General features: G+C 50.4%; 1 protein-coding gene across 1 annotated transcript; it reads right to left on the bottom strand.

The window, feature by feature from the left end:
- Positions 1-9,247: 9,247 nt before the first annotated feature.
- Positions 9,248-13,281, bottom strand: LOC147596455 (dynein regulatory complex subunit 4-like). The gene is made up of 8 exons (XM_086771407.1): positions 13,225-13,281; positions 12,878-12,932; positions 12,271-12,476; positions 11,749-11,928; positions 11,407-11,493; positions 10,209-10,418; positions 9,795-9,860; positions 9,248-9,475 (listed from the first exon to the last, which is right to left on the bottom strand). The coding sequence occupies exons 1-8, from the start codon at positions 13,279-13,281 to the stop codon at positions 9,248-9,250; spliced, it is 1,089 nt and encodes a 362-aa protein (XP_086627533.1).
- Between the last annotated feature and the right edge of the window lie 617 nt (positions 13,282-13,898).

Here is a 13,898-nt window from a genome sequence, read left to right as displayed (position 1 = left end):
TCAATAATTGCTTGACCTGTGGGTGAATGAGGAATACCTGTGACATGTTCAATACCCCATTGTTGTAAAAATACTCGAACGTGTGCAGAGCTATAAGCAGGCCCACTGTCAGTCTTCACTCTTCGTGGAACACCTAAAATTGCAAAACAGGTTATCCAATGTTTACAAACATCACGTGCTCTTTCTCCCATGTCTGCAGTAGCAACAAGATACCCAGAAAAAATATCTAGTGTTACATTTCATTTTTCCAAACTCTCCAAAGTGTGTGACATCTGTTTGCCACAACTCGTTACCTTTAATTCTACGTGGGTTAACTCCTTCCTTGGCAGGCAATGGGGCTAAGAGTTGACAATCAGGATAGGCTGCAAGAATACTTCGTGCCTGAGTCATGGTTAGCTGAAAATGTCTTTTAAGTGCTCTAGCATTTTGATGATAAAAGGAATGTGACAATTTAGCTTGCTCAAATTGATTAGGAACTATTGCAGACATAGTGTAAAAATCTGCTAATTGATTACCTTCCATTATAGGACCAGGTAAATCAGTATGAGATCGAACATGCATCACATAGAAATCATGCTTTCGTTGATCTATTAGAGACCAAAGCATGCGAAGTTCAGCCATTAAAAAAGAATTATCCACATTCTTAATCATTGAATAATCAAGTCTCGCTACTATCCCTGCTACATAAAATGAATTTGTGACAAGATTAACAGGCTCATCCTTAAATTTTAACAAAGCCATGTTTACTGCTACCAACTAAATTACTTGAGTTGAGCCTTATGGAACAATTTTTACTTCATGTTGCCATTCCGCCTGAGGGGATGGTTTCCATACCATGGCTGCTTTCCTCGATTTGCCAGAGCCATCTGTAAAAACAGTAATACCTTGTACAGCGGTTGGTCTGCAACGTAATTTTGTATACAGGTGCAATTTAGTAATTTCAGCCCAAATTCAATGTTTGGGATAATAAATAGAGCTTTTTGCCTTGCCAAAGCAATTTGCATATCGAGATTCTCAGCAAGAAGCCAATTCAAATTTTCTTTGGTTGCAGGAATAAAAATTACAGATGGATCTACTCCATCAAGAGCCTGTAATCTGGCCCTTCCCTTTCATATCAATTTAGCATAAGCTTCAATAATTGTTACTACTCTTTTTGATTGAGAATGTGGCAAAAAGCCATTCAGTTACACATAGAGGATCTTTTGCACTCTCTTCCCATTGAAAGAGAACTGCAAAAGGTTGAAAAACATTAGCAATTATTGCCAACATGATTGGTAGTTCAAGGAGACGTCGCCATCCTTGACGATTTTCGATTGCCTGTGAAACTATAGATAAGGCTTTCTTGGCCTCGTTAGTAAGTGTTCTAGATGACAACGGATCAGGATTTCCCTTTAAAAGTATGAATAATGGATGTAATTCTTCAGTAGTGAGTCCCAAGACTGATCGAAGCCAATTAATTGCTCCTAAAATCTTTTGCAGTTCATTAAGTGTTACTGTGTCCTTTAGCTTTATACAAAGAGGCTGTGGACGAATTTCTTGTTTGGTAATTTGCCATCCTAGGTATTTCCATGCGCTGGTTTCCTGTACCTTGTCAGGTGAGATGTGAAGGCCAACTTGTTTGATGGCTTTGTAGACTTGTGTAATAACCCTTTTAAAGTCACTGTCAAGTGGTGTAGCAATTAAAATACAGTCCATATAGTGATAAATGATGGCATCTATACTTTGGATTCTTACTGGATAAAGTGCTGCATTAACAACTGCTTGGCAAATCATTGGGCTGTTTTGCATTCCTTGTGGTAGAACTGTCCAGTGGTATCTTTGCATGGGTGCTTGCTGATTTAATGATGGAATGGAAAAAGCAAAACACGGTGCATCTTCAGGATGTAGAAAAATAGTGAAAAAACGGTCCTTTAAATCAATCATGTTAAAGGCCAATTGGCTGGAAGCATAGGTGGTGAGGGCATCCCTGGTTGAAGAGCTCCCATAGGCTCAATTACAGCATTAATTGCTCTGCGGTCGTGTAGCAAGCGCCATCTGCTGTTCTTTTTTGGAATACAAAAAACAGGAGTGTTCCTGTCATGGAAGGTGTGATGTGGCCAGCTGCCAACTGCTCCTCCACCAGTCTATGTAGTTGTTCCAGGCATTCTTGACGTAAGGGCCATTGATCAACCCACACAGGTTGTTGTGTTAGCCAGGTGAGTTTGAAGATCAGTTGCTGCCAGGCTCTGATTGGTTGTTCGATGTTCTCTGCATACAATTTCTCTGTTTCGGTTCTGCTATGTGGACTGTAGTTCCAAACTGTCCAAGCACGTCTCGTCCCCTTAGGGTGCATGGAACTGGAGCAATGAAAGAAGCAGCACGGGCTACCTGTCCTTCTGGTCCGATAATCACTCGAAGGAGTGTGCTTTGTTTTGGTTGCTGCATTCCTCCTATTCCCACAATCGTGGAAGCAGGGTCTGCTGTGGGACATTCTGGCGGCCAGACAGAACTCTGGATTATAGAGACATCTGCACTGGTATCTACAAGTCCTGTAAAACAACATCAGTCAATGGTGCATGTTATCATAGGTTGTGTCCCCTTTATAGATTTTGTCCACAATACCTGCGGTTTTCCAGTGCTGTCAAAACTTTTTTGTTACCTGAATGTCCAGATTTCCCAGAAGTTTTCCCTTGAAAAGGTACAAGCTGTGCGATATGCTGTCCTGCTGAGATATAACAAGAAGGCACCGGTGTCCATGCCATGATTTGAATTTCTCCACTGTAATCTGAATCAATGATTGCAGGTAAAACAAAAAGTCCCAGTTTAGTGGTTGATGATTTACCAATTAACAAAGCATGTGTCATGGCCCACTCGGGACTCGTGATGGTTCTTTTAATGTGATCTCAAAGTGCAAAATTACAGCGAACACGCCAAAGGGGTTGGTTTCAATCAAATAGCACAAACTTTATTTTGCCCGTAAAGCGGCATGCGATAAGTGAAAGGGAGTGAAAAGTAAAAGTAAAGATAGGGAAGGGAAAAAAGAAGATAATAGCTACCGCCGCGGGTCCAAGGCGTCCCTATGGTCCCAGATCCAGGCAGCGTCCCGCTGGTCCTCACGATCAATGTCGATGTCGATCCTTGGTGGGGAGAGCTCTTCGGGGGTCTCGTTGTTAGGGGTCGACCTTTTATGCCAAGTGGCAAACCTGGCTCCTCCTTACTTCGGGGATCTCCGCCTGTTCTTGGCACTTAGGATAGAAGTGTGTGTTTGTACATTATAATTACCAAAGTTCCGTTAAAGGGCACTTTCTCACCATTGTTTTTGAGACAGCAGTTGTGATTCATCCTCCTCGATAGCAGCTGCACGGTTATCTCTGCCAGTTTTGACAAGAGGGATGAGCCATGGCACCTCCGCGCCACTCTGTCCGCCATTTCAAGGATGTTGTACATTTTGTTGTTAGGCCAGAGTCAACCTTGTCCATAACAGTTCCGTTCTGTTCCTGGGAGGAAAAAAAAACAACTGCATCTCAGGCCAGCTGCTCGCAGCAACTCATGTCAAGTTGTGAGCCTAACTTTTAGGCCAGATCAAGTCCATAGTCCACCTGGAAGTCCTCGATGACAACGTTGAGACAATACTGATTTTCTGACTGTCGTAGTTCAGCCCTGATCAGGACCAGACTACGCAGTCTCTCTCTCACTCCCCCCACCTTCCAAGAGAACAGGGAGAGAAAATATAAGGAAAAACAGCTCGAGGTTTGAGATAAGGACAGGGAGAAATCCTTAAAGTTACCATCACGGGCAAAACAGACTCGACTCGGGGAAAACTATTCATTTATTACTACAAACAGCAGGATAATGAGACAGAGAACAAGATAACCTCCATCCACCCCTCCCTCTTCCCAAGCTTAACATTATCTCTACTACCTTCCCCCCCGCCCGAGCGGCACAGGGGGGAAGAGGGAATGGGGGTTGCAGTCAGTTCATCATACGTTGTTTCACACCGCTGCTTCATGGTCGGGGGAAGAACTCCTCACATTCCTCCCCTGCTCCATCGGGGGGTCCCTCCCATACGCCACAGTCCTTCGTGGAACTGCTCCGGCATGGGTCATCTCTTCCACGGGTGCAGTCCCTCTAGAACAGCTGTCCCAGCGGGCCGTCCATGGGCCACAGCTGCCTTCAGGCATCCACCTCCCCCGGTACGGGGTCCTTCACGGGCTCCAAGTGGATCTCTGCTCCTCCATGGACCTCCAGGGGCTGCAGGGGGACAACCTGCTCCACCATGGTTGTCACCACAGGCTGCAGGGGAATCTTGGCCAGGAGCCACATTACTCCTCCCACTCCTTCTGAACTGACCTTGGCATCTGCAGCCGTTCCTCACAACAGGCTGGTAGATGTCTCTCAGGATCTTTTTTTACATCTTATTCACTTCTCATCTCCTTTCCACTTCTTGCAGCCAGGCTGGACCGAGTCGGGCCCAGTCAGCTGCCTGGCGAGAGGCCAGAGGGTGAGGCCTGCAAGGCCCATGAGGCCTGTGCCTCCCCCTCTGTGCCTCTGCCCCCGCTCAGCTCCTTCACATCTTCTCTTCTCTCCCTTTTTTTTTCTGTTTTCCCATTCTTAAATACGTTATCGCAGAGGCGTTATCATGGGACATTTTGCTACCAATCGGCTCGGCCTTGGCCAGCAGCAGGTCCGCCCTAGGCCCGGCCGAGTCCACTGAACAAAGGGGAGCGACTTCTGGCAGTTTCCTACAGAAGCTACCACCTTAGGCCCCCCCTCACTAACAAAACCATGATACTGACTGACCCTTACAACATGCATCCCTGTTTCCATCGGACCCCAAACTCCTGTCAGAATAAGAATTACATCAGTTGTTGTGATTGTAACTGAGTGGACAGCGGCCAGCTCCAGCCCCGCACTCCCTGCGGTGGCTGGAGTGAGGTCGCCTACCACACAGTGTGACACGGATTTATTTGATTGTCCGGGGTGCGCAGCCTTGCCCCCAGCCTCACGTTTCCCGAGCGATCTGATAAGGGCTGGCCATCAGCGTGATATCTGGAATGACATTCATTAGACCAATGTTTTCCTTTCCTACAACGAGGACAATTTTGGGGTGGAAAATTTTTTCTGTCTGCATTTTTTGGGCAATCTCTGTTTAAATGTCCCAAAGAACCACAATAATAGCACTTGCCTTGTCCTGACCTTTTATCCAATACTTTTAACTGTGCTGCAAGGGCATTAGCTAAGGCATCAGCTTGGTGTCCTGTTGAGCCAATATCTTGACATGCTCTGATCATATCAGCCTGTTCTGGTTTTGTTAGTGAGGGGGGGCCTAAGGTGGCAGCTTCTGTAGGAAACTGCTAGAAGTCGCTCCCCTTTGTTCAGTGGACTCGGCCGGGCCTAGGGCGGACCCGCTGCTGGCCAAGGCCAAGCCAATTGGTAGCAGAATGTCCCGTGATAACGCCTCTGCGATAACGTATTTAAGTAGGGGAAAACAGCAAAAGAGAGGAGAGATGTGAAGCAGCTGAGTGGGGGCCAGAGAGGGGGAGGCGCGAGCCTCATGGGCCTTGCAGGCCTCACCCTCTGGCCTCCCGCTGGGCAGCAGACTGGGCCCAACTCGGCCCAGCCTGGATGCAAGAAGTGGAGAGGAGACGAGAAGTTGAAGTGAATAAGATGTAAAAAGGATCCTGAGAGGCATCTGCCAGCCTGTTGTGAGGAACGGCTGCAGACGCCAAGGTTAGTGAAGAAGGAGGGGGAGGAGTAACGCGGCTCCTGGCCAAGATTCCCCTGCAGCTCGTGGTGAAGACCATGGTGGAGCAGGTTGTCCCCCTGCAGCCCATGGAGGTCCATGGAGGGGCAGAGATCCACCTGCAGCCCGTGGAGGACACCACGCCGGAGCAGGTAGAGGCCTGAAGGAGGCTGTGGCCCGTGGAGGGCCTGCTGGGACAGCTGTTCTAGAGGGACTGCACCCCGTGGAAGAGATGACCCACGCCGGAGCAGTTTCACAAAGGGCTGTGGCCCGTGGGAGGAACCCCATGCTGGAGCAGGGGAGGAGTTCTTCCCCCGACGATGACACAGAGGCATAAAACAACACATGACGAACTGACCGTGTCCCCCATTCCCTTCCCCCCACCCCGTGCCGCTCGGGAGGGGAGGTAGTATAGATAATGTTAAGCTTGGGAAGAGGGAGGGTTGGGGGGAGGTTATCTTGTTCCCTGTCTCATTTTTCCTGCTAGTTTTAGAAATAAATGAGTGTTTTTCCCCAAGTCGAGTCTGTTTTGCCCGTAACGGTAACTTTAAGGATTTCTCCCTGTCCTTATCTCAAACCTCGAGCTGTTTTTCCTTATATTATCTCTCCCTATTCTCTCGGAGGGTGGGGGGAATGAGAGAGAGACTGCGTAGTCTGGTCCCGATCGGGGCTGAACTACTACACAGCCAAAGAGGGATTATGGTTTTTCATAAGTTGCAATACATGCTTACAATTATTGTTAGCATTTTCAACAGCCAATTGTAATAGCAACATCCCTCTTGCATCATCATTGTCAAACTGCTGCTTGAAAGTAGCTTGCAGACGATCTATGAAATCTGCATATGGCTTATTAGCTCCTTGCAGCACCTTAACAAAAGATTGAGGTCCTTCGCCTTTTGATGCTGGAATTTTTCTCACTGCCCTAAGAGCAATATGTCTAATTTGAGCATACGCTTCTCTCGGGAACTGTGCCTGCAGGAGCAAGTTACTATAAGCATTTTCTCCTGCCAATTGTTCATATCCTATTGGAATCTGTTGATTTAAATTTTGTAATACTTTGCACAGTACATACTTCTTTAAAATCTTCATGCCACATCATGAATTGTGTAGGTGTTAACACCATTTTCATTAACAATTTCCAATCATGTGGATCCAGAGTATACGCCTCTGCTTTTGCCTCAAGTAAGGGTGTAGTAAAAGAAGAATGTATCCCTCCCTTCTTTACTGTTCGTTGCAGCTCCGTTATAGCATCATAACTGAGAGGCTGCGAAACCAGCTGCTGATTAGCTTGATACATAACTGGACAGGTTAAAACAGTTTGCCAGTCACCATTCTGCATTGCCTCTTTTTTACACTCTTCCCAGATATCACACATTTCAACATTCACAGCTGCATGACTAACATTCACATTTCACGGAGGAGGGAACAGATCAGGTTTCTTTTCAAAGTCTTTTGAACCCACATTAAATAAATCTACCTCCAGAGAGGTTTCGTTATTAGCAAGCGCAGTATCAGGAAAAGAATTGATAGGTGAAACCCGAGGCAAATCTGGCACGCGAGAGACTGTGGTGACGACAGCGACGGTAAAAGCGTGGAAGCAGGGTGTACAAGTGCAGGTTGCAGGGGAACAGGAATACAGCACGGAGTTTTCTGCACCGACCCGCAGCACGGAGTTCTCTGTGCTAATCCCTCCCCCGAACCAGTTTCTGGGGAGATGCCATTGTTACAGGGGGACACGCTTACAGGTTGAGGGTCTGGTAATGGAGATGCCGACGCCTCAGGCAAAGAAAAATTAGTAGACTCTGTTGAAACATTGTGGAGGGTTAGCATGATTTGTACCCTAAGTTTTTTGCTAAGTTTTTGCAAGCTTGGCTGCAAAAAGCTGCTGCAGCGATTTTTTGAAGGCTTGTGCCCACTTTCTCCCAAGCCTCTATTTGAAAAGTCCCGTCTGCAGGAAATTGTGGATGATTTTCACGAATCCACTCTAATAAAGTCATTAACTGTGGGTTGGTAACAGTCCTGCCCTGCGTTTTCAGTATTTTTCCCATTACATCAATGCTTTGCATCTGTTCTGAGGATATTTTCCCTCCCATGATTCCCAGTTGCTCACCTGTATGCAAGTGATGAGCGCGCTTTCTGATGTGTGGATCCTCAATCCCGGTTTCTGGATTCCAGCCTCTGGTTCAACTGGGCTATGCCACCAGTGCAGGCTTTGTTCAAGCCTCTTCAGAGTTTCAGTCCTTGTTCCTTTTGAAGTTTAAGTGCGTCCCTGTTTGGGCGCCATCTGTGGCATATTGGTGGGACAGAGTAACGGGCAAGACAGCAAGTGAGCCCAAAAGGCCAAAGTTTATTTTTACAGCAGTGTTTTATACTCTTTACCTGGATGCTCTTTGTCTACCATCTCTATTCCTATAGGGCAACTATTAGCACAATCTCTACCACCCCACTATTTGTCCAATTTGCTTCACACTTTTGATTGATGTTGTAGCATTGTTCTTCATCACGTACTTCTTCACACCGTTGCTTCTCAGCATGTACTCTCGCTTTGTTCATTGTGCTCTGGTCCTGTTTGCTTTGATACATTCACCCCTATTCCCATCCGCATTACTCACTTTGCTACATTTGCTTACATCAATACACTTGCTCATATTCCCATCCACTACAGTCTCCCACAAATGGATCACACCAAGTGGGACCCTCTGCAGTGTATTTGAACAAAAAGCCTTTACAGATTCAGCTTTCGAATACATATGCATTACTATTCTATAGAATGATTGGTTCCAGTCTCCTCGCCCGGCCCGTCAATTCCTACGCGCACTCAGTCCTGTTACTCCCCCCATTTCTTTTAAATCAGTGGTAGGAATGAAGTAGAGGGTTGGTGAGTCAGTGGTCGCAGGGACTGATGCTGGCATGACTTTTTCCCTCATTTCTCCAGTAGCTGTGTCACCAAAATCGGGAATCAAACTCCTGAACAGCAATATAGCATTAAGAAGCAGCATTCTTTATTGCAGCGCTGGATGCACAGGGGATCCTTCCACCCAGCATACATGCCGGTCTGAAAATCTGGACAGAATATATTTAGTGATATCATACATCATCATTAATAATTCCCTGAACACTAATACATAATCATCAGTTTTCCTGGAAACCATTATAATATTCCCCACCCACTTGTGCATGCTCAGTCTTTTGAGTCAAGGGTCTTCTGGTGGTCTTGGGGGTTGCCAGAGTGGGCCCTCCTCAAATTCTCTGGCGGAACCCTTCCTTAAAATCTCCATCTGTGGTCTTGGGAACAGGTCGCGTTTTCCTTGATTTTCTGGCTCCAAAGTGATGGCTCAGGGCCTATCTTCACAGCTGGGGTTTGAGGCCTGCCTTTGTTCTACCACTTTTCTTAATCACCCCAGACATGCTGGGCTAACTGCTAACAAACGAGATGTTGTAGCAGTTCTGAGACTCCGTGTTCCCTCTAAGGGCACATAGATTTCATACAAAATTTACCCTATGTGACTACAGTGAGCCAAAGGCTCACTGGGCTCTGTTTATTGTCGCGGAGCACCAACGAGGCCCTGCACGGCACAGCGGGTCCCTTCGCGCCAGCTGGCACCAGGAGGGCACAGCGATGAGTCCCGCAGGGCCCTGTCCCAGCACCTGCCCCAGCATGGGGCTCGCCAGTGGCTTAAAGCCCAGGTTGTCCACGGGGATCCCAAAGGCTCTCAGCTTGGCCTCCAACGTGTGCAGCATGTCATTGTGTGCCTGCAAGAGAAGCGTCCCATGCTCAGCCTGATACCGAGCTCCAGCCCAGCACCTCCCTGCCTTGCCATGGACGCTCTGCACCTCCCTGCATGGAGAGGACCCCAAAATGCCTTCCTTTGCAGGGGAAACCGCAGCCTGGGCTGGCTCCTGCCCAGGCCATGAAGCAGCTCAGCCGGCCTGCTGAAAGTTCCCTTCCATCTACTTGGTGCAAGGCTTGGAGTAGAAATTCCCATTTCCACCCCACCAAGCCACAGCCAGCACCCACCAGGCCCCAGCCCTGACCTGCAGGGCTCAGGGAAGCTTCATCCCCTTCCCTCACCTTGCAGACTTGGGCTAGCTGCAGCTGCAGCTGCCTGATGGTGGTGTTCTTCGAACTGACCAAGTCCTGCAAAGGGAGATGGTGCATCAGGCAACAGCTACACAGCCCTGGGGACACGGCGGCTGTGCCACAGGTGTGAGCAGTGTGACAGAGTGCACAGAGGAGCTGCTGCGCAGCGGCCGAGCTGGCAGCAGGACTTAGCTTGCAGTACAGCCTGACAGGTGGCCACCGCTCTATGTCCTTCCAGCCAGAACTGCCAGGGACAGCCAGCCCCAGGCAGAGGTGAGGGACATGGATGAGTGACATGGCAGCTTCAGCCACGGAGGACGAGGGCTTGCATGGCTCAGGGTCAGCTTTCACCATAAGGCAGCCTCTGCCCTCCAAGGCCAGCCCTCACCGGGCCCCACACAGTACCTCCAGCTTGCTGGAGACCAAGAAGAGGGCATCCGGGTCGAGGTTGGAGGCTGCAAAGGCCTCACTGAGCTCCACATCCTTTTTCTCCACCATGCTGAGGAGCCCTTTCAGCTTGCGCTCTAGGAGCAAGTTCTTGAAGCCTGTCTTCTGCTGCACCTCTTCTGTGGCTTGGGTGAACTTCTGATAGAGCTCATCTCGCTCTGCCTGCATCTGCTCCCAAAGACAGCGTGCCTTCACACCTGGGCTGGCGGCAACCCTGGGCCAGCACCAGACAGGTCTGGTGGCTTGGCCCTGCCTGCTCCAGCCATGGCCTGGCCATTCCCCATGGCACCTGCAGCCCACAGGAAGGCAGGTGCTGGAGCACAGCTTCTCTCCCTCCCTCCCTTCATGGCTGGCACTCCCTCAGCACCCACACTTCTGCTCTCGCCTCCCCTCCAGGCCAAGACACCTCTGACAGCAGAATGGCTGGATGGGCACTGGTTTACACTTCAGAGGGGGCTCCACAGCACACAAGGGTCTCTCCTCTCCTCGCAGCTGGCAGGAGTCCCTGGCTCACAGCTGGTTAAGAAGTGTCCTAATTAGGACACAATTTCTCCACCACAGCTTATTTTGGAATGCAATTAATATGTTGCTGCCTTCATGATGGATCGATAACAAGGCCTCAGACCAGTCTTCCTGTTCCTGAGGATTTCTGCTAATTACAAACAAGCTCTCTTCTTGCCTCCAGAGATTTATCTTAGCTGGGAGGGGGAGAGGCTGAGTCTGGGAGAACTCAGACAATGGGACTCATCCCAAGCCACTCCCGCATGGCAAACAAGGGAAGCAACCCCCAAATGCCAGCAGAAGGAGGGAGCGAGCTCCCACCGGGGGTGCTGACCCATGACAATCTCTCGCCACAGCTCTGCTCCAGAACTGCTGCTGCAGCCTGTGGCTCCCTGGCTGGGAGGGGACTACCTGAGCGTGCGCGATTGCTTAGCCAAGTACAAGGCCAGGCCTGTCTGCTGAGCTGAGTGGAAGATGCCAAAGCTGTGAGAAGCTTCACTGGAAGTAGCAGTTATCTCAGGGCTCTGGATCAGATTTTCTGAAAGCCCTTGGCTAAGCACAAACTCTCTGCTCAGTCCCCATGACCAGCCCTCTGCGGAGGGGCCAGGGTTTTGGAAAGGGAAGTGGGATGCCCAGACCCATCTGCAGCTCTCACCTTGCTGAACCTCTGCTCCAGGACCTTGTGTTCCCACTGAAGAGCCTTCAGTTCCTTCTGGGTGAGTTTCAGATGGGCTCTGATGTTCTGCGAGTGGGAAGAGGCAGTTAAAAAGCACAGGTTTCTCTGGGAGGTGTGGGGAACACGTTCTGGCAAGGCAGGAGAGTGACCAGCAAAGAGAAATGGGTGAGAAAAAAGAAGCAGTACCCACACCAACACCCTTTCCTCTCTGCTGTGGAGGCGACTCTACTTTCTCGCTACCGGAGTGCCATTTGAGATCGTACAAGCACCCAGCGAAGCCCAAAGGAACTCGGAGGACTTTGCTCAGGGATCTGGCCAAGCCGAGTGGCAGAGGTCACTGCTGAGCGGCTGCCTCCAGGACAGAGCCACGGCGACTGGGGAGAGGACAGGGCTGGCACTCATCCTCAGGGCCTCCTTGTCCTTGTCATAGTTGGCCAACTTCTTCTGCAGCTCAGACAGCTGCTCGCAGGCCTGCTGCAGAGGCTCCTTCAGCTGCTTGTTCTGGAGCAGCACACATGCCTTCTCCTTTTCCAAGCGATTCCCTTTCTTCTTCATCTCCTCCATCTGCTCCTGTTCTTGGAAACACAAGTGCCAACTCCTGGGGGCTGCCCAGGTCCTCAGGGCTTCCCCAACCCTCTAGACACCCTCCTGCTGCTGGCCCAGCAAGACCCTGTGCTCAAGAGCTTCACTCCTGGAATGGTAGCAGACCCTCGGGAGAGTAGCAGCACCCACACGGCCGCCTGGGAACCGGCCAGACCTGGGTGAAATCCTCACAGGAGCGGTCCATTGCTGGAATGGTGACACTGCAGGCCAGGCAGGCTGAGGCAGGGGGGCAGGCAGTACCTTGAGCAAGTCTATGAGCGCCATGTTTTTGTCACGCATATCATTGTAGTAGTCCTTGATGTCACGGAAGGCTTTCTCGTGGTTCCTCATCAGCTCATCAATCTGGGTGTTCTTCCCCTCCTCCACTTTGTGGACCTCGGTCGTTCTACACAAGTCAAGCTCGTCCCGCAGCACTTCCATCTTGTTGGTGTACTTGGCCCTGATCTCTGGGGGAGCACACAGAGAGCTGAGTGAGGACCTCCTGGAGATCGCACGTAACATGCCCCAGTGCCATTAATAGGTGAGGCGCCAGAGTGGCGTGTGCCACTATGGCATTACTGGAGTTCAAGACACTTGTTAGCAGTGTCACCACAGCTGCCACCAGTGTGCGGAGCAGCTACACTGGGACCACGGAGAGCAGAGCAACAGGCGCCCTGCCTGCACCCTCTGGAAACTTGGGAAAAACTGTCCAGAACTCGGGGAAAACAAGCCAGAACTGGAGGGAAACCCATCCCCCTTTCTGCTTGAGGCTCTGCCACGGAGCCCGGCAGCACAGCAGAGCTCGGAGAAGCCTCCCCTGGCACACTGACAAAGGGAGGTCACGCAGGAGCTACGCGCACGGACTCACCTTTCACCTGTCTCTCAAAGTTGTTGTGCAGCTGGGTGATCTCCTCCTCTTGTTTCTGTTAGGGAGAAGCTACATGTCAGAGACACATAATCAAATCCTCAGGCAGCTGCATCCTGAAGGATTCCCTCCTGCTCCCTGGGAAAGGCCCCTGCTGTGGTGCCAGTCCCACGTTATCTCTGCACACGGCAGCTCATGGGTTCTCCAGCAGCTCTCACAGCTCTCCGTTGCAGGAGGGGGATTTCACAGGAGCTGGGAGCCCCAGGAAGCCCTTCTCCGCAGCCCCACCACCTCCCTCTGCAGCAGATGCACACGGCTCATACATGGCTCCGGCCCGGCCAGGGACCTACCAGGTGCATGTTTTTCAGTGCCTCCTCATTGGCCAGCTCCTGCTCCTTCAGCTCCATTTTCATGGAACACATGTCCTTCCTCAGCTCCATCTCCTGGGCCCAGTGATCCTTCTGGGCCCGCTTCATGGACAGGGTGCCCTCCACCTTCAGCTCGGTGAGGTTTTCTTGGTGTTCATGCAACAAGTGCTTCACCTTCTGTTTGTAAACCTAAAGACAAGCTACAGACTGGGTGAGGGGCTTCTGCAGGAGACATGTGGACCTGGGATTTTATCTGTGACGCGTCTGGGTTGCATCTCACCCAGCTTCTCCTCCTCTAGCCCTTCCCTCACCTCCTCAGAGCTGCCCAAGGCTCAGACAGAGCTTGGGGCACTCACAACATCTCCCAGCCTCCTGCCCTCCCACCTTCAGCTCCACTTGTTGCTGCTCCTCCGCCTCCTTCATCTCCCACTCCTTCTTCCGCAGCTCTGCTTTCTGCTCCTCCAGCTGCTGGTGGGTCATCTCCCAGAAGCTGTGAAACTTGTCACCTTCCAGCTGGAAATAGTTGCTCTCTTCCCATTCCCGGTCCAGCTCCTCCTGCAGACGTGCAACATGCTTCTCCAGCTGCAAAGCCAAGGGGAAGAGCCAGGGAGGGGAAAAAAGAGGCCTCAGACAGACACCTCCACGAGACACCCATG

This window comes from Chlamydotis macqueenii, chromosome Z (assembly GCF_036417535.1).
Source record: "Chlamydotis macqueenii isolate bChlMac1 chromosome Z, bChlMac1.mat, whole genome shotgun sequence".
Taxonomy (NCBI): domain Eukaryota; kingdom Metazoa; phylum Chordata; class Aves; order Otidiformes; family Otididae; genus Chlamydotis; species Chlamydotis macqueenii.
Note: the sequence above shows the minus strand (reverse complement) of the source record. Positions and strands in the feature narration are given on the sequence as shown.

Bases quoted from the DNA above. Each gene is read 5' to 3' on its own strand.
- LOC147596455 (XM_086771407.1), bottom strand. From the start codon at position 13,281: ATGGAGCTGAAGGAGCAGGAGCTGGCCAATGAGGAGGCACTGAAAAAC. The intron at 12,477-12,877 runs GTGAGTCCGTGC...GTGCTCCCCCAG, and splicing joins CTTTGAGAGACAGGTGAAAG to AGATCAGGGCCAAGTACACC. The intron at 11,929-12,270 runs GTACTGCCTGCC...GTGCTGCTCCAG, and splicing joins CGCTCATAGACTTGCTCAAG to AACAAGCAGCTGAAGGAGCC.